General features: G+C 40.6%; 1 protein-coding gene across 1 annotated transcript in view; it reads left to right on the top strand.

The window, feature by feature from the left end:
- Positions 1–5,271: 5,271 nt before the first annotated feature.
- BMERB1 (bMERB domain containing 1) overlaps positions 5,272–14,735 on the top strand; it is a 204,515-nt gene continuing 195,051 nt past the window's right edge. The window contains exon 1 of the mRNA XM_075830146.1: positions 5,272–5,577. Coding sequence (XP_075686261.1) covers positions 5,457–5,577 — 121 coding nt within the window. The 5' untranslated portion in view covers positions 5,272–5,456. The remainder of the gene's footprint in view (positions 5,578–14,735) is intronic.

The following is a 14,735-nucleotide window of genomic DNA, read 5'->3' on the forward strand; positions in this document are numbered from 1 at the left end:
CAGGTCGAAAATGGCAGCGAAAAAGAAGTTCATTAACTCTATAGAAAAACAACTCCATAAACATCTGTAAAAAAATGCAGCGCAAAACGCGAGTTGCTAAAAAAACGGCTGAAAATCAGTAGCTGTTTTCCCTTGAAAACATCTCCGTATTTTCAGACGTTTTTAGTTAAGCGTGTGAACATAGCCTAATTGGTTGGCAACAAGCACATTTTTTTTTTCCCTGAGACACATGCGGTCTCAAAAAGAATTATTTACAAACTATATTGACAAAAGTATTAGGACACCTACACTTTACACCTACAGGAGCTTATATGACATCCTATTCTAAATCCATAGGCATCAATATAGAGTTGGTTCACCCTTTGCAGCCCAAATAGCTTCCCCTCTTCTGGGAAGGCTTTGTACAAGATTTTGGATTATTTCTGTGGGAATTTTTGCCGATTCATCCAGATGAACATTTGTGCGGTCAGACACTAATGTTGGATGAGAGGGCCTGGCTCACAATCTCTGTTCAAGTTCATCCCAAAGGTGTTTAACAGAGATGAGGTCCGGACTCTGTGGGGCCAGTCAAGTCCTTCCACACCAAACTCACCCAACCATGACTTTATGGACCTTGCTTTGGGCACTGGGGGACAGTCATGCTGGAACAGACAAGGACCAAAGCCCAAACTGTTCCCACAAAGTTGGAAGCATACAATTGTCCAAAATGTCTTGGTATGCTGAAGCATTCAGATTCCCCTTCACTGGAAATAAGGGGCATAGGCCAATATCCTGAAAAACAACCCCATAGCATTATCTCTCCACCAAACATTACAGTTGAACTGTGATCCGTCGCTCCACAGAAAACGTATCCACTGCTCCAGGGTCCAGTAGCGGCGGCTTTACACCACTCCATCTGACGCTTGGCATTGTGCTTGGAGATGAGAGGCTGGCATGCCATAAAGCTGCCAGTGAACAGTTTTTGTGCAGATGTTAATGCCAGAGAAGGTTTGGGACTCTGCAGTTATTAAGTCAGCAGAGGGTTAGCGATTTTTATGCTCTATGCGCCTCAGCGACCCCGCTCTTCAGCTTTACGTGGTCTGAGTGAGCTCTTTAGAACGACCCATTCTTTTGCAAATGTTTGACAAGGCGACTGTATGGCGAAGTGCTGGATTTTATACACCTGCGGCAATGGCACTGAATGAAACACCTGAATTTAGTGATTAAGAGGTGTGTCCCAATACTTGTGTCCATATAGTGCATGTGTCTAGATATATGAAAGTATGATATATAAATGACGCCTAAAGTGACTTTTATAATGGCCCAAACACATAACAACAAATGCACTGTACAGATCAGTACAACGCACCTACCTGCATAATGACATCGAAATGGCAAAATAAAACATGGAGAGGCCAAGAATTCAATTTCACTGTTCAGAGTCCAGAAGTGGCGGAAACTATTTATATGTGAATTGTGTTTTTAAAAAAGTCTTCTACAGCATCGAATCCCAAAGTATTCAGACTATTTAATAAAAAATCCAACTTGATTCAGCATAAGACATGAGTCTAAAGTACATTTTTGTGATATACCCAAAAATATTTGCGAACAGTTATGGCTCCTTTTGGAGCTTTTGAATAACTTTGAAATGTAAGAGATGCAAATGCAATTAGATAATGCGGGAAATCCTTCCCTATAGTTTTTTCGGGCAGCTCTCCTGCTGTCCCATTGCTGGATCCGATCCCTATCTTGGCGCTAAATATACATCTAGTACACAAAGCCATAAGGGTATGTTCACACGCTTAACCAAAAACCTCTGAAAATATGGAGCTGTTTTCAAGGGAAAACAGCTCCTGATTTTCAGACTTTTTTTAGCAACTCGCGTTTTTCGCAGCGTTTTTTACGCCCGTTTTTGGAGTTGTTTTTCTATAGAGTCTATGAAAAACGGCTCCAAAAATGTCCCAAGAAGTGACCTGCACTTCTTTTTCGGGGCCGTTTTTCAAATCGGCAGAGTAAAAAAACGACTGGTCGGAACAGAACGCCATTTTTCCCATTGAAATCAATGGTCAGATGTTTTCCGGACGTTTTTCGGACGTTTACGGCCCGAAAAACAATAGAAAATAAGCCGTGTGAACATACCCTAACACGTGTGTGTAAAGAAAGCCTAAGGGCATGTTCAGACGTGGCGGAATTCTGCAGACACTGTCCGCATCAATGCCGCACATAATCCGCGTTGCAGATTCCGTTGCGGATTTGGCTAAAATGTTAAGGGCAAAGTCCCACGTGGCGGAATTGCTCTGGAATTCCGCTGCGGACACTCCGCAGCGGACCCGTTTCTCCATTGCCTTCCACTTCTTTTTAGTAGGCTTCGTTTAGACGAGGCGGAAAATTCCGCTGCGGAGCATAGGCTGCGGTGCGGAATTTGGTGTCCGCAGCATACAATGGATGTTGCGGACGTGTGGCGGACTGGTTACGGACTCATTGCGGAAGTTCTCCATTGACTTCAATGGAGATTCTAAATTTCGCAATGAAGCCCGCAGATGTCATGTACATGTTATGTGTGCTGTGGATGCGTATTGGTTTTTTAACATGACATTTCTTCATTCTGGCTGGACCTATGTATTTCTAGGTCTACAGCCAGACTGTGGAAGTCAATGGGGCTCCCGTAATTACGGGTGACTACGTGTGTGCACCCATAATTCCGGGTGACTACGTGTGTGCACCCGTAATTATGGGAGCGTTGCTAGGCGACGTCAGTAAATAGTCACTGTCCAGGGTGCTGAAAGAGTTAAGCGATCGGCAGTAACTGTTTCTGCACCCTGGACAGTGACTACCGATCCCAATATACATCAACCTGTAAAAAAATAGAAGTTCATACTTACCGAGAACTCCCTGCTTCTTCCTCCAGTCCGGCTTCCTAGGAAGACGTTTCAGTCTAAGTGACGGCTGCAGCCAATCACAGGCTGCAGCGGTCACATGGACTGCCGCGTCATCCAGGGAGGTCAGGCTGGATGCCGAAAGAGGGACGCGTCACCAAGACAACGGCCGGTAAGTATGAAATTCTTTTACTTTCACTAGGGAAAGTGCTGTCCCTTCTCTCTATCCTGCACTGATAGAGAGAAGGGAAGTACTTTCACCTCAATACGCAACGGCCAGTCCGCATCAATTTACTGCACATTTTGGGCAGATCCGCCACAGAACCTGCAACGCAGATTCTGTGCGGCATTGATGCGGACAGTTGCGGAAGAAAACCGCCACGTGGGGCCATGCCCTGAGTAAAATGCTGCGGATTTGTCGTTGCGGATTCAGGTTCGGATCACACCCTGCTCTCTTTCAAACATTTCATCTCAGTCTGGGTATAGACCTCGGCACACATAGGTCCAGCCAGAATGAGGAAATATCCTGTTCCTGAAAGCAATCCGCAACGCAACACACATTACATCTGCGGATTTCATTGCGTAATTTTGAAACTCTATTGAAGTCAATGGAGAAATTCCGCAACAAGTCTGCATCAAGTCCGCAACAATGTATGCCGCGGACAGAAAATTCTGCACCGCAGCCTATGGTCCGCAGCGGAGTTTTCCGCAACGTCTGCACGAAGATAACTAAAAAGGTGTGGAAACCAATGGGCAAACTGTCTGCTGCGGATTTCCACTGCGGACTGTTCGTAGCGGAATTCCACAGCAATTCCGCCACGTCTGAACGTGCCCTAAGGCCAGGACCACACACAAACACAGTTTTGATGCAGTTTTTGGCTCCGTTTTTTGAGCCAAACACAGGAGTGGACACGAAAGAATGGCGATGCATCAGTCTTTTCTATACACCTCTTCTTTCCTTTAGATCAACTTCTGGCTTTGGTTAAAAAACTGCACCGAAAAACTGCATCAAAACTCTGTGTGTGATTTTACCCTAAGGCAACATGCACACGTTGTGGAATTTGGTGCAGAAAATCTGCATTAAAACCGCAGGTAAACACTGGTAATTCCACAGGAAAAATCTGCACCTAAGGGTAGGAACACACACGGCGTATACACTGCGGACTCATTGCGGAAAATCTGCAACGTATTGCAGTAGCAGCAGTGTGGGTGAGATTCCAACAAATCTCGTCCCCACTCTGCGGAAAAATGCAGCCGAAAAAAACGTACATAAATTGACCTGCTGTGCGGTTCCTTCAACCGCAGCATGTCAAATAATGCTTCGGAATCGTAGCTCTTCTGTTGCGGGTTTTCCCATTGAATTCAATGGGGTGCTTAAACCCGCAACAAAGTAGTGTGTTGCGGGATTTCCCCATTGAGTTCGATGGAGATGCAAAACCCGCAGCAGAAAGAAAAGTGTGGAGACTTCTGCGGCGTAATCGCAGCGTTTATGCTGCAAAAATCGCAACTCCCGAAAAATACAAATAAATCATACTTACCCAGAATGCCCTACTTCTTCCAGCAGTCCGGCCTCCTTAAATGACGTTGCATCCCATGTAACCGCTGCAGCCAATCATAGGTTACAGCATCACATGGCCTTCAGCCTCATCCAGGGAGGTCGGAGCGGACGTCAGAGGAGGGAGGGGGTAAGTATGAACAACTTTCTTCCGCAGCGGATATTCTGTTTGAAAAACCGCACCACAATTTGGTGCTATTTTTCAGGCGGAAAGTACTGCGGATTCCAGGTCGGACACGCTGCGTGATTTTTTTACGCAGCATATCCGCCCCGTGGGAACCTGGCCTAAGGGTCTACCTTTTTTCTGCTATAGATTTCACCACAAAACCGCGGCAATTTTGAATCAAAATTTGAATGTGTTTTACGGATTTTGCTGCAGATTCTACAGATTTTACCCTACACATTGAAAGGCTAAAATCCACCGTGAAAATTCCCTGCTTTTTTGCAACATAATGAGCACGTTGCGGGTATGGATGTAAAATGTTTCCATTCACTGACAGCAAGCATAAACCTTGAAAAGGATGAGAAATTGAAACACAAAGTATTTTCTTTATAATTTTTTTTACTTCTGACTATTTTACACTGCAGCACAGAGATTATGAAAAATTAGCTGGATCAATTTTAACACCAGTTTCTCGGAAGCAGTATAAAGTATAACAATACTGCAATATTTTAGATAAGGCAGCGGCGAACTATGACATCCCAAACTACATTCAGTAAAGAGGTCAGTCACACTGGGACCAGCAGGCTATGGGTTAATACTCTTCTGCGGTACCCAGAACGACCAGATCTGCGCATGCGTGCAGCATCCTTTTTTTGCTTTTGAGAGCCCCATAGGGATGCAGTGACGTCACAACCCATCCCTCCAAGTCCCCCTCCCCAAAGAGGAGCCAAGAGAGAAACATGAGGATGGAGTGAGTGGGAGCAAGCACAGTCCTCCTCCCCCTTCACCCTCCCACCCACCTACCCATCACCTCTCAGCCTAGCCACAATCTAGACAGGCAAGGAATCTCTTCAGTGAGGAGCACACAGAAGAAGCAGGAACCATGCAGACATCCATGGAGTTAAAGAAATCCATCTCTGCCACCTTGGAGACAGACAAGCCAATGAAAAGATATGGAGCAGTGGAGGAGACTGACTGGAAAGCAGGGGGGCTGGGGAGGAGAAGTAAGTACTGTCTATTATAATAGGCTTGCAGCTATGTAATACCTTGAAAGGAAGCAGTGATCTTATCCATTGTGTGCATTTACTATTGTGTCTACACTGCGTTCATTATGCATGGAATAGATGGAGAAACTGCAGAACTGATCTGAGCACTCACATGCTGGGACTGGCATTCTGTGCCATCTGTTTTGCTCTGGTGTTCAAAAGATGCCAGGAGCCACTTCACCCGCAGGTATCTGTATTCCTGCTCTCAGTTCTGTGCCTACTGTATATACACAGAGAAATACTGAATTCTCTCCAGCTTGCGTGTCCTTTCATCCAGTAGTAAATATTGTACATATACATTCCGTCAGTGTAATAATAACGTAAATGCCTACCAAGGTGGTGCAGGGGATTAAGCTGGGCATTGTTATTGGTAGGCATCTCCATATTATATACATACTGTACACTATTTATATAAACTGACTGCTATTATACATTATTATGTAAACAGTTATACAATATCACAGTGATTATTAGTCCATTGATTGGATAATATTTTGTTGATACTTTAAGTGACATCATTCGATAAACTATGACACGTGCTGAATTATCCAATATTCTGGATTATTGCACAGTCTCAGTATAATAATAAAATATACTTGTAATTGTACAAATTTACAGCATATTTTAAAATCTGCTGCCATCACTTTGTTTTTGTCTTCAGAGGATTCTCCTCATTGATTATTTCTGTTTACTCTTCTGTTCCTGGTTTCGAGAAATTTTAGAAAATCTTGCACTTTTGTACCAGATTATCAGAGTTTCTGGACTATTGGATACTGGATTAAAGGAATTGTACTGTATAAAAAAAATTGTTTCTATCTGTCCATAAAAAATTGTAAGGGTCGTTTATAAAAACATTAAAATCCGATATTATCTAGCAAGGTTGTTCAATTGAATGACAATTTTGTGGGTGTGGCCAAAAAAAAGGACCAGACAGTCATCTCATTATCTCATTTAGGGCTTTGGTCACATTTCTGTTCCTAATAGAGCCATGGCAGTTTGGACAGATCTGTTTTCAAAAAGATCCCATCGATTTACAATGGGTCGGACAACAGGTCAGACTTGTAAAAGAGTTTTCTAATAGTAAAAACTTTGTTTTAATGGTATTTGGGGGGGGGGGGGGGGTAATTTTTATGACAGCTTTGCATGTTACTGCTGCCCAATATTTTAAGTCCAATATATCAGTGAATTTTTTTTTAAGGATTTACGCCATTTTATATTATTTGTCTAACTTCACATTATGTACGAAATTGGTGACATTTTCTAAAAAAAAAACAAAAAAAACTGCCGGCAAAATCTAATTTTTACAAGTTTTTACAAAATGAAATTTTGACAAGTGTGGTCGTGATCTTTCATTTTAATGAACATCTACAACAATAGCTCAAAGACGTCTAGTGAAGCCGACACAGCATTGTCTATATTGTACACACGGCTAAGTGTTATCGACATCAACACCAGTGTGAACAGCATGCAGCTGCCATTCCAGAACATCACCTCTGTCTAAGCTGTGTAAACTTGCCTCCCCTCAACTACCGACCATCTACGATGTAGCAAGTCGTCGCTCTGTTAGCTCCATGAACTTGGAGCAATCATCACTACTGTATGTGACCAAACAATTTCTAGTGTGATTGTTCTGGCACATCAGGGGCGTAGCGAAAGGCTCATGGGCCCTGATGCAAAGGTTCTTCTTGGGCCCCCCCCCCCACAAACTTCTCATGGCCGATGGCCCGCAGCCTTCAGCTGCATCGCATGGTCTCCTAAGTGATCCAACAATGGAGCACTAGCAGCCAGGGACGTCACTAAGGACATAAAACATCAGAGGGAATATCCTCAATACATATGTGCCCCCCCCCCCGAAAAAAATGTGTGTGTGTGTGTGTATATGTGTGTGTTTATGTATGTATTTACGATTAGTAAGGGCCTGTTCACATCACTGCAGCCCTTCCGTGTAGGGGTTCCGTCGGGTTAACCCCTCAACAAAAAGGCAAACTGAAATCTCGGCTTCCGTTTCCCTCATCATTGATCTCAACGGTGACGGAAACGTTGCTAAAGGTTTCCGTTTGTCACCGCTGTGACAGGATTCAGTTGTTTTGCATAGTTGACTGCGCTATTGATTCCGCCAAAACAACGGAACCCGTTCACAACGGTGACAAACGGAAACCATTAGCAAAGTTTCCATCACCATTGAGATCAATGGTGATGCAAACGGAAGCTAAGGTTTCAGTTTGCCTTTCCGTTGAGGGGTTAGCCCGACGGAAACCTCAGACGGAACCCCTCAACAGAAGGGCAGCGGTGATGTGAACAGGGCCTTAGGCCTCATTCACATCTGTGTTGGGGTCCCGTTCTGACGACTACGCTATTGCTTCCGGCAAAACAACGGGTCCGGTGCACAATAGAGACAAATGGAAACCATGGGCACTGGATCAGTCACCATGGAAATCAATGGCGATGGAAACCGAAACCTCTGCGTTTCCGTCTGTGTCAGTTTGTGTCTGTTCAGGGTCCCATTCTGACGGACAGCTCAGACGGAAATTCAGAACGGGACCCCAACGCAGATGTGAACGAGGCCTTAGATACAGGTGCATGTGTGATACTGTTTATTGGACCCTGTATCTAAGCCTAAAGTAGGCTTAGATACAGGGTCCAGCAGACAGTAATCTTATACAGTATAATCTGGGGCCCTGTATCTAAGGCTGGATCCACACGAGCACATTACGTCCGTAAATGACGGAACGTATTTCGGCCGCAAGTCCCGGACCGAACACACTGCAGTTATGTACGATGCTAGGAGTCCCTGCCTCGCTGCCGGACAACTGTCCTGTACTGTAATCATGTTTTCAGTACGGGACCGTAGTTCCATGGAGAGGCAGGGACTCCTAGCGTCGTACATAACTATGATGCTGGGAGCCCTGCAGTGTGTTCGGTCCTTTACGGACGTAATGTGCTCGTGTGAATCCAGTCTTAGCCTAACACACGGTAGGCTTAAAAGGGGTTGTCCAGTCCCTAAACATTGATGGCCTATCCTCAGGATAGGCCATCAATAGCTGATGGGTGGGGGTCTGACTCCCGGGACCTCCGACAATCAGCTGTTTTGAAGGGGGTGCAGAGCTCGTACGAGCGCTGCTTCCTCTTCATTTTCCCTACTTGCTCACGCTGTGAATCGCTGACACGTCCGTGTCGGCGATTCAGTGTGAGAAAGTGTCTGGAATGAAGGGGAAGTAGCGCTCGTACAAACGGCTGCACCCCCTTCAAAACAGCTGATTGGCGGGGGTCCTGGGAGTCGGACCCATAACAATCAACTTCAGCAAGACACTAATATTAAACTTACCTCCTCTTCGGCCACAGCGGAGATCCTCACTCCATCAAGTGTCGGGACGCACATCGCTGTGACGTCAGAACCTCCGCTGCGCTACGGAAAGCTGCCTGATTTTTGGATCCTACAAAAACAGCTGAAGAAGTGACATGCGCTGAAAAAAACGGACGTTTTCCGACGGGGCGTTTTTTTTTTTACGCCTAGTTTTCCAAAAGCGGCATGTAAAAAGATTCCCGCGAAAAAGAAGTGCATGTCACTTCTTGGGACGTTTTTGGAGCCGTTTTTTATTGACTCTATAGAAAAACAGCTCCAAAAATGACCGTTAAAAACGCTGTGAAAAATGCGACTTTGATTCAAAAACGTCTGAAAATCAGGAGCTGTTTCCCCTTGAAAACAACTCCGTATTTTGAGACGTTTTTTTATTTTGTGTGTACACATACCGCAAGACTGTTTGGAGGTACGTCTTTATTCTTACCTAATCGACCTGAAGTCATGAACATTTCCAACAATTGTTTAGAAAATCATCAGGTACAAAAGTTTTATAAGTTAAAAAAAATAGAAAAATCCACCTCTGAGACAAGTCTTAAAAAGCATACTGTTCTTACTATAAACTTCAGATTCCAACCGAGTAAAAACCCAAAAAATCCAACCCGGCAAATAAAATTTACAACTGATTATGTGTCATTAGTCAGCACCCGGGACAAATAGACCAGATAATAAATAACCAACTGTCTTTTCCTCTTTTGTTGATCATTATCTATTTGCTCTCCCTGGTTTTAGTGCCACATGCTGTATACATTGTGCTATGTCGCTCGCCTGTCTATTGTAATGACAGTTAATTCTGATGATTAGTTAAGATAGGCTTCAGTGGGATCATGTACTATGCTGGTAAAGTATTCTAGCTGGAGCGTTTTTATGTTCATATTACATATTAGTTAGCTATTTGGAGTAAATTCTTCTGATTCCTGTATTTGCAGCGTGGTGAGTCATCCAGACAAGAGATCACACACAGTAATGAGATACCATTTACATTACCAGTCGTGAAAACAACCCTAACATAAAATACTATGTTGTGTAGCTGCCATCTAATTGGTGGGAATACACTGTATCCTGGCAGCAGAGATCAAGGGCACTTTTTTCCTATAGCTTTAACCATATCTGTTTAACTACTTTATGTCTAATATGAGAAACCCGCCAACCATCCGCTACGCTACACAGGTGTACTTTGTCACCCAAATGACTAGATAACAATCTCCTTCCAATCTCAGACAACGCCTTTAAGACCCATCACATTTTTGCCCTACGTTTACCGTTTACAGCAGGAAAGCTTTTGACAGACACACTACACAAGTAGCCGTGTGTACCATAGGGCTTCATCAGCCTGACGAAGGCCGAAAGAGGGTTCTTTTGGCCTCCTTTGGGCTGGCATATGTCGGTATACTTTTTTTCTAGAGGTATGGTATATAGTAGCAGCAGTCTCAAACACGTGGCCCGAGGGCCGCTTGCGTCCCCTGAGGCTGTCATCCACTTTTGGAGAAGCCCCTGACGTCACTATCCATATATGGACAGTGACTTCAGGGGCTCCTCCTGGAGAAGAATCCCCGGCCAGAGCGTCGGCAATGCTCTGGCTCGAGATTCCACTCCTAGGGGGAGCCCCAAAGGTGCTACCGACAGGGAGGGGGGCTGTGTGACACTACCAGATAAGGGGGGCTGTGTATCACTACCAAGGAGGGAGACTGTGTGGCAATACCAGGGAGGGGGGCTGTGTGGCACTACCAGGGAGGGGGCTGTGTAGCACTACCAAGGAGGGGGCTTTGTGGCACTACCAGGGAGGGGTCTGTGTGGCACTACCTGGGAGGGGGTCTGTGTGGCACTACCTGAGAGGGGGTCTGTGTGGCACTACCTGGGAGGGGGACTGTGTGGCATTACCTGGGAGGGGGCTGTGTGGCATTACCTGGGAGGGGGCTAGGTTGCACTTCCTATGAGGGGGGCTGTGTGGCACAATCTACAGAGGGCACTGTGGCATTATCTACAGAGGGCAGACTTCATTTAGCAACACTTACACTGGGAAAACTGGATTATTAAAATAAGCACGTGGAGTAAACTCGCAAATTTACGTTAAGTTTAAACCTAGCTGTATTATTATAATAATGTAGTATTATTATAGTAATGCAGTATTGTTATAGTAATGTAGTATTATAGTAATGTAGTATTGTTATAGTAATGTAGTATTAGGGCGGGTTCACACATGGCGGAATTGCACTTAAATTCCGCTGCGGACACTCCGCAGCGTTAATCCGCAGCGGAGCCGTTTCTACATTGACTTTCACTTTAATTTAGCAGTGTTCGTTTACACGATGCGTACAATTCCGCTGCGGAGCATAGGCTGCGGAGCGGAATTTGGTGTCCGCAGCATGCTCTGTCTGTTGCGGAGCAGTGGCGGACTCATGGCGGAATTTCTCCATTGACTTCAATGGAGATTCAAAGTTCCGCAATGAAGTCCGCAGCTGTCATGCACATGTCATGTGTGCTGCGGATGCGTCTTGCTTTTTTTACTTGACATTTCTTCATTCTGGCTGGACCTATGTATTTCTAGGTCTACAGCCAGACTGAGGAAGTCAATGGGGCTCCCGTAATGACGGGAGCGTTGCTAGGAGACGTCAGTAAATAGTCACTGTCCAGGGTGCTGAAAGAGTTAAGCGATCGGCAGTAACTGTTTCTGCACCCGGGACAGTGACTACCGATCCCAATATACATGTATCTGTAAAAAAAAATGAAGTTCGTACTTACCGAGAACTCCCTGTTTCTGTCTCCAGTCCGGCCTCCCAGGATGACGTTTCAGTGTAAGTGACGGCTGCAGCCAATCACAGGCCAAGCACAGGCTGCAGCGGTCACATGGACTGGCGCGTCATCCAGGGAGGTCGGGCTGGATGCCGAAGGAGGGACGCGTCATAAAGACAACGGGCGGTAAGTATGAATTTCTTTTACTTTCACTAGGGAAAGTGCTGTCCCTTCTCTCTATCCTGCACTGATAGGGAGAAGGGAAGCACTTTTCCCGCAGTCCGCAGCAGCTAGTCCGCATCAATTTTCTGCACATTTTGTGCAGATCCGCAGCCGTAATCCGCAACCCGGATTAGGTGCGGCATTGATGCGGACAGTTGCGGAGGAATTCCGCCATGTGTGGTCATGCCCTTATAGTAATGTAGTATTGTTATAGTAATGTAGCATTATTATAGTAATGTAGTATTATTGTAATGTAGTATTATAGTAATGTAGTATTGTTATAGTAATGTAGTATTATTATAGTAATGTAGTATTATAGTAATGTAGTATTGTTATAGTAAGGTAGTATTATTATAGTAATGTAGTATTATAGTAATGTAGTATTATTATAGTAATGTAGTATTATAGTAATGTATTGTTATAGTAATGTAGTATTGTTATAGTAATGTAGTATTATAGTAATGTAGTATTGTTATAGTAATGTAGTATTATAGTAATGTAGTATTATAGTAATGTATTGTTATAGTAATGTAGTATTGTTATAGTAATGTAGTATTATAGTAATGTAGTAATGTTATAGTAATGTAGTATTATAGTAATGTAGTAGTGTTATAGTAATGTAGTATTATTATAGTAATGTAGTATTATAGTAATGTAGTATTGTTATAGTAATGTAGTATTATTATAGTAATGTAGTATTATAGTAATGTAGTATTGTTATGGTAAGGTAGTATTATTATAGTAATGTAGTATTATAGTAATATAGTATTATTATAGTAATGTAGTATTATAGTAATGTATTGTTATAGTAATGTAGTATTGTTATAGTAATGTAGTATTATAGTAATGTATTGTTATAGTAATGTAGTATTGTTATAGTAATGTAGTATTATAGTAATGTAGTAATGTTATAGTAATGTAGTATTATTATAGTAATGTAGTATTATAGTAATGTAGTAATGTTATAGTAATGTAGTATTATTATAGTAGTGTAGTATTATAGTAATGTAGTAATGTTATAGTAATGTAGTATTATTATAGTAATGTAGTATTATAGTAATGTAGTAATGTTATAGTAATGTAGTATTATTATAGTAATGTAGTATTATAGTAATGTAGTATTGTTATAGTAATGTAGTATTATTATAGTAATGTAGTATTATAGTAATGTAGTATTGTTATAGTAATGTAGTATTATAGTAATGTAGTAATGTTATAGTAATGTAGTATTATAGTAATGTAGTAGTGTTATAGTAATGTAGTATTATTATAGTAATGTAGTATTATAGTAATGTAGTATTGTTATAGTAATGTAGTATTATTATAGTAATGTAGTATTATAGTAATGTAGTATTGTTATGGTAAGGTAGTATTATTATAGTAATGTAGTATTATAGTAATATAGTATTATTATAGTAATGTAGTATTATAGTAATGTATTGTTATAGTAATGTAGTATTGTTATAGTAATGTAGTATTATAGTAATGTATTGTTATAGTAATGTAGTATTGTTATAGTAATGTAGTATTATAGTAATGTAGTAATGTTATAGTAATGTAGTATTATTATAGTAATGTAGTATTATAGTAATGTAGTAATGTTATAGTAATGTAGTATTATTATAGTAATGTAGTATTATAGTAATGTAGTATTGTTATGGTAAGGTAGTATTATTATAGTAATGTAGTATTATAGTAATGTATTGTTATAGTAATGTAGTATTGTTATAGTAATGTAGTATTATAGTAATGTAGTATTATTATAGTAATGTAGTATTATAGTAATGTAGTATTGTTATAGTAATGTAGTATTATAGTAATGTATTGTTATAGTAATGTAGTATTATAGTAATGTAGTAATGTCATAGTAATGTAGTATTATTATAGTAATGTAGTATTATAGTAATGTAGTAATGTTATAGTAATGTAGTATTGTTATAGTAATGTAGTATTATAGTAATGTATTGTTATAGTAATGTATTGTTATAGTAATGTAGTATTGTTATAGTGATGTAGTATTATAGTAATGTAGTATTATAGTAATGTAGTAATGTTATAGTAATGTAGTATTATTATAGTAATGTAGTATTATAGTAATGTAGTAATGTTATAGTAATGTAGTATTGTTATAGTAATGTAGTATTATAGTAATGTAGTATTGTTATGGTAAGGTAGTATTATTATAGTAATGCAGTATTATAGTAATGTAGTATTATTATAGTAATGTAGTATTATTATAGTAATGTATTGTTATAGTAATGTAGTATTGTTATAGTAATGTAGTATTATAGTAATGTATTGTTATAGTAATGTAGTATTGTTATAGTAATGTAGTATTATAGTAATGTAGTAATGTTATAGTAATGTAGTATTATTATAGTAATGTAGTATTATAGTAATGTAGTATTGTTATAGTAATGTAGTATTATTATAGTAATGTAGTATTGTTATAGTAATGTAGTATTATAGTAATGTAGTATTATTATAGTAATGTAGTATTATAGTAATGTAGTATTGTTATAGTAATGTAGTATTATAGTAATGTATTGTTATAGTAATGTAGTATTATAGTAATGTAGTAATGTTATAGTAATGTAGTATTATTATAGTAATGTAGTATTATAGTAATGTAGTAATGTTATAGTAATGTAGTATTGTTATAGTAATGTAGTATTATAGTAATGTATTGTTATAGTAATGTATTGTTATAGTAATGTAGTATTGTTATAGTGATGTAGTATTATAGTAATGTAGTATTATAGTAATGTAGTAATGTTATAGTAATGTAGTATTATTATAGTAA

The sequence above is a fragment of the Rhinoderma darwinii genome, chromosome 6 (genome assembly GCF_050947455.1).
Source record: "Rhinoderma darwinii isolate aRhiDar2 chromosome 6, aRhiDar2.hap1, whole genome shotgun sequence".
NCBI classification, from domain to species: Eukaryota; Metazoa; Chordata; class Amphibia; order Anura; family Rhinodermatidae; genus Rhinoderma; species Rhinoderma darwinii.